The 18407-nt window shown below is 39.6% G+C and overlaps 1 protein-coding gene across 1 annotated transcript in view; it reads right to left on the minus strand.

Annotated features, from left to right (window-relative positions):
- Positions 1–8752: 8752 nt before the first annotated feature.
- Positions 8753–18407, minus strand: part of LOC120529721 (vitelline membrane outer layer protein 1 homolog) — a 28530-nt gene continuing 18875 nt past the window's right edge. The window contains exons 4-5 of the mRNA XM_039753784.1: positions 12687–12799; positions 8753–9371 (exon numbers count right to left, since the gene is read on the minus strand). Of these exons, the coding sequence (XP_039609718.1) occupies positions 9062–9371; positions 12687–12799 (423 nt within the window). The 3' untranslated portion in view covers positions 8753–9061. The remainder of the gene's footprint in view (positions 9372–12686; positions 12800–18407) is intronic.

An 18407-nucleotide genomic window follows, 5' to 3' on the forward strand; every position in this document is an offset into this window, starting at 1 on the left:
GGTCACAATGCTTATATGAATCAGAGATTCTAGTTTTTGAATTTTAATATACTTGCAAGCCTTTTTGGAAAAATTGTCTTTCTTTTGTTTGTCATTATTTAGATTGATAAGCAAAAATGACAAAAATATCCATTTAAAATTAAATTTACTACACAGTAGAGTGTGCAGGAAGCAAAGAGATGTGAATACTTTTTGAATCTACTGTGACTCCATTAAATGGGCTTGTTAATGCATGCAAATCTAAATAGAAATGCAAAAACATAACAGCTTCTGTAGTTTAAAGAGCAAGATTTGTGTAAGTTGCTATTCAATCACTGAATTTCAACTGAACATATCAGTCTTGATTTTATAAAATAATGAAGTTTGAATAATTTACTTATTCTTGGTAAATATGAAGTAGTCTGCTTTCTCACAGATTAAGTCCATTTCTCAGTAGACAGTTTTTATTGTTTTGTTAAAATTCCAGGAGGACTGCCAAAGGATGCATCGGTCTTCTTAAGATTCCAAGGATTAATAAAATAACAGTGGGAGGTCAAGCTCTTAGTTACAGGGGACCCCTAAACTGTGGAATGGTCTGCCTGCTACTATAAGAGGTGCCCCTTCGGTCTCAGCTTTCAAATCCTGGCCGAAGACTCACTACTTCAGTTTAGCACACCCTGACTAGAGCTGTTGATTAACTGTACAGACTGCACCTCTGTTGTTAGTCATTAGCACTAAAACATAAGTAGCATGATAATTATAATTTTCTTTTTTTTACAGATTTGTTCTGTTCTGTGTATTGTATTGTATTGTATTGACCCCCTTGTCTTTGACTCCCACTGCACACCCAACCTACCTGGAAAGGGGTCTCTCATTGAACTGCCTTTCCCAAGGTTTCTTCCATTTTTTTCCCTACAAGGGTTTTTTGGGAGTTTTTCCTTGTCTTCTTAGACAGTCAAGGCTGGCGGGCTGTCAAGAGGCAGGGCCTGTTAAAGCCCATTGCAGCACTTCTTGTGTGATTTTGGGCTATACAAAAATAAATTGTATTGTATTGTATCACTTATGAAAATATCCCAATGTCAGTAAACATTACAAAAACAGCCAAGCAGTTCTTGCAACTATGCTTGGCAAGTAATTTATTTGGAAAGACAGCTTTTCTTTTTGAAAATTTTCTAAAAATGAATTATTAGAAAAAAGTAACAGAATATTATGTCCTTGGAATATTGTGGTCGATGCAGTGGCATAGCTAGGGAGGGGCAAGGGGGGACATCTGCCCCTGGGCACAGCATCCAGGGGGTGCCAAATTGATGTTATAAAATTTTAGAATGAAATGTTTTCCATTCTTAAATGCACTAAAAAGTAAATAAAAAACATTTGCATACTCAATCATCACTCCATCAGTATGAGGATATCTTTTTCCTATGTTTTTTGTCTCTTTCTGATTTCGAAGCACGTACTAGTTCTGTATACCCAGCAGACAATAATTTATCCCCTCCACTACTCTAACATGCTTGAATCATTTTTGATGTTATTAAACAGGTCGCGCGACTGACATGAGGCATTAGTGTATCATTGTCTAAGTTGTTGCAAACTCCATTTCTGTGTGCCAAGAGATTTGTGTTTATGTGTTTGATAGAAAATTGATTGGGCTGTGGTGAAGTATTGTAGCAGATGGCTGCAAAAGTCTAGACGTTTCCCCATCATATTTTCATATGAATAAATTGTAAGTAATGCAGTTTTAATAAAAATATAATTATTTTGCTTTCTAGTTTGCTATATACTTTCTTTTAAATTGTTTTTAAGTGCAGAAGGCAAACTTTTTCTTACAAAAACTAATGACGGATTTAGATTTTAAAGAACACGAGGCGGCGTTATCATTTTCGGAGACTTACATGAAATTTTTTTCTTAAAATACTATTGTTTTAAATACATTTTTTAAAATTTCTTTCCCTTCTTCATTTCATTTTGGCAAACAGGAGGGGGCACGAAATCTTCAGTTGTCCCCGGGCGCTGAAATCCCAAGCTACGCCTCTGGGTTTATGATGTTAGGCATTTTTATTACACCAGAGTAGAAAGCGTTAACGTTAATATTATACAAAAGTATTGTCTGTCTGTTATGCTTTCATTGTTATCACTCTTTAATTTAATATTGTTCTTTATCAGTATGCTGCTGCTGGAGTATGTGAATTTCCCCTTGGGATTAATAAAGTATCTTATCTATCTATCTATCTATCTATCTATCTATCTATCTATCTATCTATCTATCTATCTAAGCTGATATTAATGTGCTACTTTATTAATTAAAGTATATGTGATCATTAATTACAGTTGCTGCAGTATGAAATACAGTGCCCTCCATAATATTTGGGACAAAGACAAAGTTTCCTTCATTTTCCCCTCCACTTCACAGTTTAACATTGCAAATCAAACAATTCAAATGTGATTTAAATGTACATTGCAGTCTTTAAGGCTATTTGCCTACATTTTGGTCACACCATGTAGACATAACAACACTTTTTCTACAACGTCCCTACATTTTGGGCAACCTAACGTTTAGGGCATTTGGCATCACAGATGTTTGTGATTCCTCAGGTGGGTTTCATTACTTCATAAAAGATTGTGTTGAATTCTTAAAGCAGCACTTGAAGGATGAAGCTCAGCTGACAATTAAATTAATGGTGAAGGAGAAAGAAACAAATGCTGATCAAATTTTTCAAATTTTATTAGAGACATATGGCGATAAAGTGCCAATTGCCACAACACTGAAAAAGGTTTATGAAAGAAAGCAGGGGGTTGAGTGAAACAATAAGAGCTTGTTGCATGTGACCTTCAAGAAAAATTAAATAGGATATTGCAAAGAGAACCGCAATGGGTCACAGATGCCAATGGCAAAATGGTACCTAGTAATAGGACTCAGGGATGACTTTTTAAGGCAATAAATGAAATAAAAATTAAAAGAACAGGAAAGCTTAAGCTTTTTTGAATTTATGCAGGCTGCTATTACATGGTCAGAAGGGGAAGAAGGATACACATCAGGTGCTGGCTGTTCTAGAGGTATGGTAAATGCTTCCGAAGCAGTAAAATATGCTGGCTCCCTTACCATGGAAATGCTGCATACTGAAATAAGGAAACTGGCAGACCACTAAAACAAGTCATTTGTGATTATTTGTAATGAAAATTAAGAGAGAACTCACAGGGAAAAGTCCCGGATGCCACCATTGAAGGATGAAGAAGGAAGGTATATTTGTTAAACATGTGGTCAAGCAGGCAGTGCCCATGCAAGATCAAGTCAGAGGATAAAACAACAGGTCTCAAAACACCCAAAAGAGGAGCTTAACTGAAGATTTGAATCGAGGTTCTGGCCCCTCAATGGTAAATAGACAGCAAAGTGTTAGATAAATGAGGGGGTGCACCACCTATGGAGCGGTGCTTTTGGCAATCACCTAACCATTTAATATTCTAATGTGAATTTAATAAAGTATCTATCTATCTATCTATCTATCTATCTATCTATCTATCTATCTATCTATCTATCTATCTATGAGTCTGTCTGTCTGTCTGTCTGTCAATCTATCTGTCTGTCTATCTATGCACTATGCATGTTTGAAATATTAATGTGAAATATATTTTGCAAGTGGACTGCATGCTATTGCTTCTGGACTTCCATTTACTCATTTACTGTGGAGCAATGTGATTTAACAAAGGAGGAAACTGTTATGCTTCATGTACTGGGTGTGGAGGAAAGTATTTCTCTTCTGAAAACTGAAAGGTAAGAATGTGCAATGCATTCACTAGCTTCTGATCATATTTTGTTGAGTGAGAGGCACATGTCATCATAGTATGCTTTCAGAGTCTTTCTTCCCAAGTGTACTGGAATCTGGAAAGCTGCCAGATCATATCCAATCGCTACAAGAAGTGATTATCTCATTTGGACCCAAGACCTGAAAATTGCTCTGGGAATGCTATAAAATGGCTTACCCTGTACTGCTGATCTCCAATGGTCATGTAAAAAGATATTTTCCCCTTGGGGATTAACAAGGTGTTCTGATGTGAGATTTTGCATATAACTTGATAAATGTTTTGTATGTCATTATTTCTAATTTAGGCAAACCAATGTAATTTAGAGGTATTCGTGGTTGGCCCCCTACCCATCCCTTACGACTGTCTATTTGTAATTTTATGACAGGATTTGGGGGGATGTGTCTTAAACCAGTTTGATGAGTATTTCTCTGCTAAAGTCTTTGAACCCCCTGCAAGTAAGCAAGGATGTTCAACATATGGTTTTGGGGCAGGAGATAAGATGATCTATTCCACCCATTGGTCTGAGATATGGCTGTCTGGATTGGCTGGAGAGTTTGGACAGAAAACCTATAAATTTGCTTGCTCAACCACATTCTCTCTCTCTAACCAACATTTGATGAAGAAGCATCTCTCTTGCTAACCTGTGATCATGAAGACAACACAATGACAGCTTCAGCCATACTGAACAGACATGTGGCTGAAAGCTGAGCACCAACGATGCTTTAACTAGAGACATTTTAAGTAACTACAAGTCTGTGTGCCACCTGAATTACACATCACCATTTTATCAGGTTGTATGGTTGCCAATATTCAAATGTACTTTGCATTGTGTTATTATTTATGAATATTATCAGTAATACATTATTTTATGTGTAACTTAACTCCTGCTTGTCTTTTTACTACATCTAATTACCTGAGGTTATAGATATAGAAGGGAAGGTGGGGATCAGTTATATACAGTGGTAAGTCTGTGAGATTAGGCATTCTAAGGCTACATATTAATAATACAATAGGGGAAAGTAGAGCAATATATATATTACTCTACCAAGATAAAACACAAGGCATATCAAATATAAACTCAAAGTCTTCCTTCCTTCCAAGCCACTGGGGATGAAATAAGTACACAACCAATACATATTAATTGTGTATTGCTTTTGCTTGTATTTGTGTGTGCATATATGACACTGCTCGAAAAAATTAAGGGAATAATTAATCATCCTAGTCTAACACCAAGTCAGTTAATCTTCAGGGATATCAACCTGTCCAGTTAGGAAAACTAAGAAATTGTGAATTAACTTCACCTGAATTGGTGCAAATGAAAGTGACAACTGGTGCACTAGAGAGGCAACAGCAAGAAAACCCTCAAAAAGGGAATGGTGGTCACAGACAATTGTTATTCTTCTTGACTACTTCTTTTCCTGCTATTTGAAGCGACTGAGTTGAGCCTTTTCTCACTGTGACAAGTTAGAACATGTTCTATAACTATCTTTCAGTTTCTCCCGGACCTCATATATACATATAAACTGCTCAAAAAAATTAAAGGAACACTTTGAAAACACATCAGATCTCAATGGGAAAAAGAAATCCTCCTGGATATCTATACTGATATAGACTGGGTAATGTGTTAGGCACGAAAGGATGCCACATCATTTGATGGAAATGAAAATGATCAACCTACAGAGCCCTGAATTCAAAGACGCCCCAAAAATCAGAGTGAAAAAATTATGTGGCAGGCTAGTCCATTTTGCCAAAATTTAATTGCAGCAACTCAAAATTGTACGCAGCACTTTGTATGGCCCCTGTGTTCTTGTATACATGCCTGACAACATCGGTGCATGCTTCTAATGAGATGACAGATGGTGTTGTGGGGGATCTCCTCCCAGATCTGGACCAGGGCATCACTGAGCTCCTGGACAGTCTGAGGTGCAACCTGGTGGCATTGGATGGACCAAAACATAATGTCCCAGAGGTGTTCTATTGGATTTAGGTCAGGAAAGTGTGGTGGCCAGTCAATGGTATCAATTCTTTCATTCTCCAGGAACTGCCTGCATACTCTCACCACATGAGGCCAGGGATTGTCGTGCACCAGGAGCCACTGTACCAGCATAGGGTCTGACAATGGGTCCAAGGATTTCATCCTGATACCTAATGGCAGCCAAGATGCCTTTGTCAAGCCTGTAGCGGTCTGTGTGACCCTCCATGGATATGCCTCCCCAGACAATCATTAACCCACCACCAAACTGCTCATGCTGAATGATGTTACAGGCAGCATAATGTTCTCCATGGCTTCTCCAGACCCTTTCACTTCTGTCACGTGCTCAGGGTGAACCTGCTCTCATCTGTAAAAAGCACAGGGCACCAGTGGTGCATCTGCCAATTCTGGTATTCTATAGCGAATGCCAATCGAGCTGCATGCTGCTGGGCAGTGAGCTCAGGGCCCATTAGAGGACATGGGGCCCTTGGGTCACCCTCATGAAGTCTTTCTGGTTGTTTGGTCAGAGACATTCACACCAGTGGCCTGCTGGAGGTCATTTTGTAGGACTCTGGCAGTGCTCATCCTGTTCCTCCTTGCCCAAAGGAGCAGATACTGGTCCTGCTGATGGGTTATGGACCTTCTATGGCCCTCTCCAGCTCTCCTAGAGTAACTGCTTGTCTCCTATAATCTCCTCCATGCCCTTGAGACTGTGCAGGGAGACACAGCAAACCTTCTGGCAATGACACGTATTGATGTGCCATCCTGGAGAAGTTGGACTACCTGTGCAACCTCTGTAGGGTCCAGGTATCGGCTCTTGCTACCAGTAGTGACACTGACTGTAGCCAAATGCAAAACTAGTGAAGAAACAGTCAGAAAAGATGAGGAGGGAAAAATGTCAGTGGCCTCCACCTGTTAAACCATTCCTGTTTTGGGGGTCATCTCATTGTTGCCCCTCTAGTGCATCTGTTGTTAATTTCATTAACACCACAGCAGCTGAAACTGATTAACAACCCCCTCTGCTACTTAACTGACCAGATTAATATCCCATAAGTTTCATTGACTTTATGCTATACTCTGATTAAAAAGTGTTCCTTTAATTCTTTTGAGCAGTATATATAGTACTAGCAAAATACCCGTGCTTCGCAGCGGCGAAGTACTGCCTTAAAATTTTTATTAAGAAGAAAAGTAAACCTTTTTAAACTGAGGGAAAATATACCAATAATTATTTGTGAAGGATCTCTTTGTATACCACATTGTCAGTTCAGCCCTCCAGTTGTAATATGACCAAACTGTGAGCTGAGCTTACTCTTGAGCATGCAACGTACAGTTGGCCATGTGAACAGTAATCTTGTCTCAAATCTCACAGCTTGGATTGCTGCTGTCATAATCGGTTTGAGTTTCATGGTTTGTTTCAATTACGACAGTATTTGCAGGACTTGCTGTGTTGAAGTGACATTCGGCATCTGTCAAGCGTTGTAAGCATACAACCGGTTTCATCGATAACTTCACATCCAGCTTTTGAGAGTTTAAACATTCATAAATATCAAAGTATCCACTACTGAAATCGTCACCTGTCAATCTAAGATGTTTAAGAGGCATTGGCGGTTGTCGAAATCTGTAAAATATTTGGCCATTTCGGTACACTTGAAAGCGATAACCGAACAAATCAGCGGCAGCCATCAACTCACATGCAGAACAATAGGTGAAGGGCTTAAGCATTTCACTCTTATAGTGCTCCTGTGTAGTATAATTATCTCCTGTACCGTCATCAGTCCACACCTTGAACCTGTCCCAGTCATTCAATACATAAGACACAAAGTTCCTCCGGATATCAAGAGTGAGCCTGATATGGCCGTGCAATATGTAACAAAGAGAATGGAAAAGGCAGGTGCCATCTCCGGGCATGGAAACCACTCGGTAAGTGACAGTTCTTTGATCGATGGTGATCACCTCGATAGACATGTTAATGGGGGTACGGTTGGAATGATAAAGGAAATGGGTACGCGAGCAATGTAAAGTAAGTCTAAAATACCTACATAATAACTATAATCATAATAAATGAACAATAAAACAGCAGAAATTAAATAAAAAGGCTGCAGTTATCATTGACGTGAATTCCGTGGCGAAGCAAGGAAGGGAATGTAGAGACCGGAGCGACGGACGGCCTTATATAGACAGGCAGCCAACAACATGGGAGGCATTGGGATGGAGGACCCAACGCCACCTCACATGATGACCGAGCTGCAGGCTATGGACGTATATATTTACGCAAGTAGGATTCAGTTAGCGTTGGGAACCCACGTACCAAATTTCTTGAAGATGGGCCCATAAGTAACAAAGACCGTTGTAAAGTTCAATATGGCGGCCGACAGTGGCATCATACCACTGAAATAAGTATGTACATCGGTTTTGGTTAGCGCAGGGAAGCCGCCTACAAAATTTCGTGAAGATGGGGCCATAAATAAGAAAGTTCAACATGGCAGACGTTGTCGACCATTATGACTGTTACATTTCAGCTTTCTACCTACACGGGAAGTTGGAGAATTAGTGATGAGTGAGTCAGTCAGTCAGTGAGGGCTTTGCCTTTTATTAGTATAGATGAAGTCCACAAAGGGAGAAAATGAATCATGTATCTTAAAATAGTCTTTTATTCCTGAGCTTTCAACACCTACATAGTGTCATCATCAGAGGAAAATAATACAGGAATTAAAGGCAATATATAGCAAATGAAAAAGCGGGGGGGTGCAGATTAGTAAATAACTTTTTAATCTCCATTCTGCATGAAAACATGAGATTACAAATTTTTCACAGCCATCACTACAAACTACATGGGGTATTTAACATATACATACAATAAAATCTCATTTTTGGGTGGAGTATTCATTTCCTTTAGGATTAAAGTGGCGTGAGATAGCAAGGTTCTATTTTAATACTCTTGTTATGTTTCTCGTGGCAAATTAATGTTGACACAATATCATTGAACACTGACAAATTAGGCAATTTTTTTTCTTTTTATTATGCAAATATCAGGATTCACAATAGTGCAAAATAGAGACATATTGACATTATGTGATGTACTGTTGCATGCAGGTAAAGAGCGTTTCCTAAAAATATTTGTCTTAATAATAGCTGTTTAAATCTTGTCCCCATTGTTGTGTATTTAAAATGAAAAAATGCATAAATTGAGGGATTATTTTTGAGTCTTACTAGCCATAAATTTTTCACACGCTTTTATCATTTTCTAACATTTAAAAGCTGCATTCATTTAAAGAAGTGCTGTATCACCTTTAACACACACTTGCTATTTTAGTAAACATCATCATTCTGACAGCAGTAAAAGCGGACATCATTTAGAGCACTGTCATCATGCAGGATGCCTTGTGGAGACTCCTGCCTTGTCTGTATGCCGCAGATGCCTGTGCCACAGAAATTGCTTTGAATCCCCCAGTTTCCCCGATTTCCTCCTAGGCCTAGAAGGATTTCATAATTCGAACATATGAACATGATATTGTTAGCTGCTGTGTCATCACCATATCCTTGAGGTGGCTGCACTTGCAAAGCAAAACCTCTAAGGAAACCGTTGTGGCACCATCGTGACTTTGTCCAAGATCCCCATCTGAAAAGAATAAACAAATGTCAAGTGTATGCACCTTCTTGGTTGGTTTAAATTTAAAAAAATGATCAAGAGCAGGACAAAATTCACAGCAATTTAAATTTATTTGTTATGACACATTATAGTTAAGAGAGTAAAGGAAACTAAAGCAGAACCAAGCATGAATGGTCCACCATACAACACACTCATGAGCATCCATAGGTTCTTTCTGAGTAAATTTGGAGTAACCAATCGATCTAACTAGTACATTTTTGTATTATGTGGTTAAAATCACAGTACCACAGAAAATCTGGTGGTGGCTTAAGCCACCCTAGAAATGCCAAAGCTACTGCACAGCCTCACATAGCCAAAAAAGGGTCACTTGATGTAACATTACAATCAATACCAAGACAGAATGAACTAGTTTAGGTCAACAATTAGTGTGTATTAGGCCAGGCAGCGGATCTCTGGTGCTCAGTAACCCAAGAGCCAATCAGACTGCGTGCTTATGTCACATGACTTACTGAGCACAATGTGCAACCCAACACACCAATATTATGATACACCTACTATAAGACATGCCTTCTTGATAGTCACCATTACCACTGAGTAAGTTAATGCTCCCAAAACCACCACAGATTGAGGATGTCTAATGAGAACACTACACAAGGTACACCTTGAAATGAACACATTGAGAAAGATGCAAATAAATGGCTGTGTCGCTCAACACCAGTGATGTGTAATGCAAAGTAGTGCAAATGTCATTGAAAGTATAAGACTTGACTGGCTCATCAATGGAACTTCTGCAGCAAAACTCTGTTGATTTTTTTCTGTGGGTGTGGGCTATAGGAAATGCCTCATAAAATTACAAATAAACACCACAAGCTAGCCATAGCTGTTCCCTCGTCATGTTGCATGACCAATGCCTCAGTTCATTCTCCCATTGTCTTACTGTAACTCTCTGTCTGTGATCTTACTAGTCACTATCTTCTGCAAGGGGCTCCTACTGTATTTATTTCCTACTCTGAAGGTCTCTTTCTGCATTCTTTCCATGTTTAAAAAATGTAGCACAAATATTCCTGAAACCTGCAGAATTTCATTTATACACCCAGGTCTGTCATTTATACACCCAGCATGTTCAGTCTTCAGGACTGTCCTATAGTTGCCACACTATTGTTACCTAGCAGTGACACATTACAAATGTTTCTCGCACATTTCAAAGTGAAAATAGTTTTCTTTTGTTTAAATATACATAAAGTTGTATCAGACTGGGGATGATTCACCAAGACTATGAACTGGTGTTCTAACGTGCTAACAGCTCCGTCTTGTGATGCTTCACCTTCTCACTTTAGTGCATTTGTGTGAACTTCTGGTTGGGCTATTTGGAGAAACTCAATGTTGTTTTTGATTTATTATTTGTTAAGATCCTTTGTTTTTGTTTTAAATAAAGAGTAAGCTAAACATATCAAATATTTATAACTTTGATGCAAATGCAATTTGACCACAAAAATTACATTTCTGGTTGACCAGATTGTATTTTGTAATTTATTTAATTTACTAAGATGAAAGGTTAGTGTTATATCACAACTCAGAGAAATCGGGTAGCTTTGCTTTTTCTGAATTGTCTAACTTGTAGCGATGAGTTTATGGGGCATTCTTGTGCAATCTCCAACCCTGAAACCCGTATTTACCTTCTGTCTGACAGCATTTGAATGTGGCATCAGAGCCAGCTGCCGAGGTGCCTATAAAAAATGCATGCCTGACATATTGATATATTTCAGACAGGGCTCCCCCTGCCTGGCGTTTAATTGTCCCATTTATGTCTGTTGTGTTTATTTTTTACATACAAATTGTTGTTCATTTAGTTTCTTTATATCAAAGTATCTTCTGTTATGTTCCTTGTGTTTTGTGGGTGGTCATCTGCCCTTCACTGCACGAAACTGCCCTCAGCCCTATAAAGACTGAGGAAAACCCAACAGTTCCTCGCAGTTAATTGATTGTGCAGGCTTTGATGAGTGTTTTTTGTGATTTCTGTGCTTTCTTGTGAATATTTTTAAATTTTTTTAACCTTTTGCTCTGTTTTTGACTCGCTGAATTGTATATTGAGGAGCCTGGATTGCCTTTGCCTTTTCAGGCAACTCCTTTTGTTTCAATGCTTTTTTGAACAATACACCTTTTTACTTTTACAGATTTAATGTTTTTCCTTGTTGAGACTAGCCAGGGTTTGGCTGTTTTTCCCCCTGTAGTAAGCATTTTTAAAATATTTTGAGACTTTGTAATTAGGAACACTCAGCTTCCAAACACATCAGTTGTGAAGCAACAGCAAGCCATCCTTCTCAGCATGAGGAATGGCCAGCATCCTTACCCGGCTGGGATGCCCTTGAGATGAAAGGATGGGAGGAGACAGCATGCACAGGGCATTGTCTTCCTCAGAATGCTAAATGGCAGGCCCCGTCGGTTGCAGCAGTGCCGTTGTTTCCCACAGGGCATCATAGGACTTGGGGTTTGTCGGCTCAACTCTGTTGAGTTTTGTGGGTGCTGCAGAGACTGTGGAGCCCTACTTTAATGGGATCTCACCTCACCCAGAAGTGCTTCTGAACTACAGCTCTGGAACACCGGAAGTGCTCTCTGGCTCCCCTGCCTGACACTTTTCTCAGAGCCAGTTGGGTGGAAGGAGAGTGAAGCTTACATGGAGGAGTGGAGGCAGTGACCAGGACAGAGAGAAATGAAGACAGATTAGCAAAGTACTGTATTGTGGAGTATTACTGTGCATATCTGTACTTGTAGATGTGGCGTGGGAAACGCTTAAGGGAAGAGTTTCACACAAGTAAAACTCTCTTTGTGTTTTTATACCGGTGTCCAAGCCTTTGTGTCAGGTGTCTGGGGGGCTGGAGTGCCCCCTGGGAGCCACAACAGTAAGAGAAATGGAAGGACAGGGGAGACAGCTTGCACAGGGCATTGTCTCCCTCAGTCTGTTAGATGGCAGCACCCCTGGGTTGCAGCACTGCCACAGAGCAAGAATCCATTGGTTCAGTACCAGCAAGTACTGGTAAGCACCTGTGCCAAAATGTTACTTTACAATGAAAATCTTGACTGCTCTGTGTTCTTAGTCCTCAGCATTTTTATTTTCAAGCCCAGACTTCCATCCTCCCTGAACTATTTCAACCCATAGCTGTCCCTATACCCTTTAAGGGGAAATGGTTTTAAATACTGACTAATCTGCATAAAGGTTTGAAACATTTTTTTTTTCAGGACAAAAACAAAGATCTATATACTGTACATACACAATGTCTGCATTTGTTTAAATGTAGTTCTTCCAAAGAAAGGTAAAAAACTTACTTTCCAGACAACGATTCAATAGTTTTTGACGTATTAGAGGTTGGTGAAGGTGTACAATAAAGTTGTATTCCATTCAGTGCTGTATCATCCAATAATCCTTCACCAGTGTCAACCTAGGGAGTTGTAATGAATGAAGAATAAAATGACAATCCTACATCACAAATTATGTTCATTTTGCTTTTTTATATAGTTGAGAGGAATGTAAAAATCAATCAATCCATCGATTTCCTGATGCCACCTCTTTTATTAGATGGTAAGATGGATTCTGTTCCAGCAGCAATAGCAACAAAGCAAAGATGAGTCTTCAGTCCAATGCAGGAAATAACCCTCCTATTTATTTAACAGTTTTTACAGTAAAAGCTATGCACCCCATCTAAGACACGTTGAAATCTAAATAATGCGCTCAGACCTCAGCTTTAATGTTTCCAGTGTATCATGCAATGCACATGTCTTTATGCTATGCCTTTTGGCATGGGATTCATAAAAGCAGTGTTGTGAATTTCCCCTTGGGATTAATAAAGTATCTATCTATCTATCTATCTAATGTCTGTGATGCATCATCTAATGGAATGACCAATGCAATGCATTTTATTACTACAAATGTTTGTGATGTGCCATTTGTTGGAATGACAAATTAAATACATTTAATTACTAAAATTGTTTGCGATGCACCATCTGTTAGAATGAAAAAGACATTGCAACTGGATGGACACAGACACATCCTTTTATAACTGAGTAAATTTAGAGTAGCCAATCCACCTAACTAGTACAACTTTGTAGTTTATGAATCTAACAGGAAATCCTGTATGGGCCTAAGCCATCCTAGAAATGCCAAAGCCACCACACAGCCTCACATAGCCAAGAACAAAGGCCACTAGGCATATCATTGTAACGAATACCAAGATGGATGACTGAGGCACAAATAAATAAAAGTTTAATTCAACAATGATCATGTGTTGGGTCAGGATGCAGACCTCCGCAACTCCACTAAACAGCCAGTTGGATTGCATATTTGTGTTGCATGATTTACAAACAAAAAGTTCTACACAAAAAAATCAACATCATGACACACCTACTATAAGACATGCCTTTCTGATAGCTGCCATTACCCTGAGTAAGTTAATTCTCCAAAAACCACTATAGTTTAAGGATGTTTTATGAGAACGATGCACACCTTTAAATGGGCGTGTCAAGAAAGATGTAAATAATTGGCCGTGTCACACAACAAGAGTGATATGTAATGCAAAGTCCACTAAAGGTCATTGGATTTGTGATGATGGGCTTGGCAATGGAATAGAGCTCTGGAGTTTCAGCCGTGAGATTCTATTGATTTTTCTGCTGTTGTGGGCCACAGGAAACATTTTTTTGTAGACAAAGATCTATACATCACACAATGCCTGCATTTGTTTACTTGTAATTCTTCCAAAGAAAGGTAAAAAACAGACAACAATTGAATAGTTTTTGACGTATTAGAGGTTGGTGAAAGGCAATTCTACTAAATAAAGGTAAAACCCTTACTTGCCAGACAATGATTTAATAGTCTTTAATGAAGTAGTGGTTGCTGAAGGTGTAAAATGCAGGTGTATTCCATTCAGTGCTCTATCATCCAATATGGCAACTGAACGGACACACAGATACTTGCTTATCCTCTTATTAATTTGGAAAAGTTGCTCCTATTCATTGCCTGGATGGTTGTGTCAATATAAGTTTCAAAATGCTTTTTATAGTTTCCTCTCTACAGGTCAGCATATCCATGTTGCATTATTTTACCGTGCCATGCAGTTGTCTGCAGGTAGCACTAAATTTTCCAGGTGTTAAAGATGACCCTATTGTTTATAAATATTTTTTGCTGCCTTCTTAGTATCTGCTATCCCTTCAAGTTTAGTTTCATAAGCTTACTTCATATGGTGGATTCAGAAAGTATTCAGACTCTTTCACACTGTGCACACTTTATTGTATTGTAGACTAGCAAAATACCCGCGCTTCGCAGCGGAGAAGTAGTGTGTCTGAGACATCACACACTGCTTGCACAGATTTACCTTTCCCAGTCCTGCAAAGTCAGTTCACGTGAGCCGCTCGGAGTACATGCATCGAAGCTTCTCAGCTGTGCTTGTGCTATCTCGTGCGATCTCGCGATGTCCACAGCTTTACTTAATGGTAGCTCAGATACCTGTGCTTCGCAGCGGAGAAGTAGTGTGTCTGAGACATCACACACTACATGCACAGGTTTACCTTTCCCAGTCCTGCAAAGTCAGTTCACATGGGCCACTTGGAGTACATGCATCAAAGTTTCTCAGCTGTGCTTGTGCTATTTTGTGCGATCTCGCGATGTCCACGGCTTTATGTAATGTTAGCTCAGACCTACCACTTAAAAGTTTCTGTCGCACTTTTGCTGAGTTTGTGCCAAACATTATTCTATCCCTGACCATCTCATCTTAGTTTGCATAAGCACAGTCCTTCACCAGCAATTTTAACTCTGTTACAAAATGATGTAAAGTCTCGGTTATACCCTGCATTCTGTCATTAAACTTGTATCTCGTGAATATCGTATTCGTCTTATGCATGACAAACACCAGCGGCAGCCTGTCTATGAACTTAATTTAAACTTAAGGTTTACATCATGCTTCGTTTCCGCAGTAGCTGCACTTATGAATATGCTTGTATGTGTCACTTGCTTCATATTCTTTTGCTGACTTCTCAATTGTAAGCAGACTCCTTCACCCGCAAATATTTTGCGGCAGCGTGTCTATTGGATAGCTGCTGACGGAAGGCCTTATATGGGCAGGCACAACTCCGCCTCACACGCCGACTGAGCTGCAGACTATGGCCGTATACAGTATATGGACGAAAGTAGGTTCCAGTTATGACAGTTATACGTAGAATTTCGAAATGAAACCTGCCTAACTTTTGTAAGTAAGCTGTAAGGAATGAGCCTGCCAAATTTCAGCCTTCCACCTACACGAGAAGTTGAAGAATTAGTGATGAGTGAGTGAGTGAGTCAGTGAGTCAGTCAGTCAGCGAGGGCTTTGCCTTTTATTAGTATAGATTTAAATTTTTAAATGGATACATTTGCCATATTCACCCATCAATCTGTACTCAATAACCCTTAATGACAAAGTGAAAACATGTCAGAAAGGCTTACAAATTTATTAGATTGAATGTAACTCATGGTGGTGCAGTGGTAGCGCTACTGCCTTGTAGTAAAGAGGCCAGGGTTTGTGTCCTCTCTGCGTAGAGATTGCATGTTCTCCTCTTGTCTGCATGGATTTCCTCCAGGTTCAGGGATGTCCAAGGACATGCAGGTTAGGTGAATTGGCAATCCTAAATTGGATCTAGTGTGTGGATGTGTGTGTGTGTTCACCCTGTTATAAACTGGCACACTGTCCAGGGTTTGTTCCTGCCTTGTGCCCTATGCTAGCTCAGATAGGCTCCAGCACCCCCCATGACCCTTGTAAAGACTAAGTGGGTTAGAAAATGACTGACTGAATGCCACACATGTGAAAGAAATTTCCTCTCAGATATAGAGAACAGTGAAATTCTTACTGTCATGTCTGACCAACACACAACACATCACTGCTCTTCCACGCCATGGTCAGCAAGTATTTTTAATCAAGAGGGACCTCTACTTTCTACCTTTCTCAAATGATTTCCTCCAGTAATAGTCCATGGAGGGATCCTTTGTTGACCTCTCCACATTTTCTCCTTATCTGTACTGTCTTCCTGATCAATTTTCTTGTATTTCAGCCAGTTTTGTTGCCCTGGCTCAAGTATATTATTTTTCATTTAGTCTTTTTGATGTTAACTAAATATAAGTTTTCCTATTCTGTTTTAAATTCTGTGTTTGGTTTTGTTTTGCCCTTTTTATGTAATATTATGACTTTTATTAAAATAGCAATGTTTGTTTATTATTTTGTTTCAAATTTGTATAATATTAAGAATATAAAGGATGGCCCATATTTATGTATATGACTGAAAAGGTGTTATTGTCAGGAAACTACCAATGTTATTATCAAGTAACATATTAAGAACCTTAAATGTTATTTCATCCCCTGATCTCCATGGCGTGGTCCACCAATGCGCCATCCAAATCGATACATGCCTGAAGAAGAACCCAACGTTGAAAGGCATCCGCCTCAAGAGTTGTGTTGGCATCGGTACACACACTCCTGGGCCTACCTTCTTCCTTTGCTTGCAAAACAGTACTGCTGATGTCGAATTTTGTGTTTATTCTTGCAATGGTTAGCATACTAGAGCCACTGCCTCCAAACCCAACTGTCATCGTCCGTTTCACCACCGCATAGTTGTTTATTGTGGATTATAAACACACACAATGTGCGTGCTGCTCTAGCAATAATCGTTTCGCCACCATTCTGTATTCGAACACAGCAGGGGTTGCCTGGTCCAGCACATTGTTACTCACATTCTCAGCCTACACAGAGATGCCATTTTCGATACTTTTCATGTAGTAATTTAAATGCTAGAGCCTGTGAAACATCATATACATAAATATGGGCCACCCTATATGTAATAGCAAATAGCTATTATACTGTAGTTATTACATGTATTAGCATGTATAGTTATTCATCTTCTGCCCTGTCCTCTTAAGACTGACATTATTCACAGTTTTTCTATTTTTAATACACTTCCAAACATTTCTGAAAACCTGATATCACTTTGTCAATCTGGTATATTCCCATAGGAATAAAAAAATCAAACAATAATATCTTTTTGGTTTCTCCTAGACAACAATTAGATCTGACAGAAATAAATTGGAGACATTTTCTTTGGTCTCACACTCTTCAGGTTCTAATCCTAAGAAAACATTCTCCTGGGTTATCCTCTAGAGTACAGAGATCTCAGCTAAGTCACACAAGAGGCTCAGATTTTCCAAGGAGTTCGCAATCTGAAAGTATTTGTATTGTGTGGACAGTAATAACCACATTCAATTTTCGCAAAGCGATCAAGCTGCCCGGTGGGACATCCTGAGGGCTTGCGGGATCCCCTCGAGGTTGCTGGATATCATGGCTGGCCTGTACACTGGTACTGTGAGTGCTGTGCAGAGTGGAAGCAGGACCTCTGCGTTTTTCCCAGTTGATTCTGAGGTTCGTCAGGGGTGTGTTCTGCTCCTACTCTGTTCAATGCTTGTATGGACTGGGTGTTGGGCATTATTGTGGGGTCCAGCAGCTGTGGGGCATCTGTTGGTGAAGAAACATTCACAGATCTTGACTTTTCTGACGATGCTGTGATCTTTGCGGAGTCAAAGGAGGCTCTGATCAGGGCGCTTGAGAGACTGAGTGAGGAGTCTGAGTGTCTGGGCTTGCGAGTGTCCAGGTTTTAAAACCAACATTCAGGCCTTTAATGACCTCTTAGGCACGGCCATCAGTAGTGTGTCTGTTTGCGGAGAGAGTGTTGATCTTGTTGAGAGGTTTACTTACCTCTGCAGTGACATTCATCTCTCTGGTGACGCTTCCTATGAAGTCAGTAGATGGATTACGAGAGCATGGGGGGGGGGCATAAGGTCGCTGGAAAGGGGTGTGTGGCGCACCTGATATCTATGCAAAAGGACGAAGGTCCAAGTCTTTAGAGTCCTGGTGCTCCTGTCTTGCTATATGGTTGCGAGACATGGATGCTATTCAGTGACCTGAGATGAAGACTGGACTCCTTTGATACTGTGTCTCTCCAGAAAATCCTTGGGTACCGTTGGTTTGACTTCATGTCGAA

This window comes from Polypterus senegalus, chromosome 5 (genome assembly GCF_016835505.1).
Source record: "Polypterus senegalus isolate Bchr_013 chromosome 5, ASM1683550v1, whole genome shotgun sequence".
Lineage (NCBI taxonomy): Eukaryota > Metazoa > Chordata > Cladistia > Polypteriformes > Polypteridae > Polypterus > Polypterus senegalus.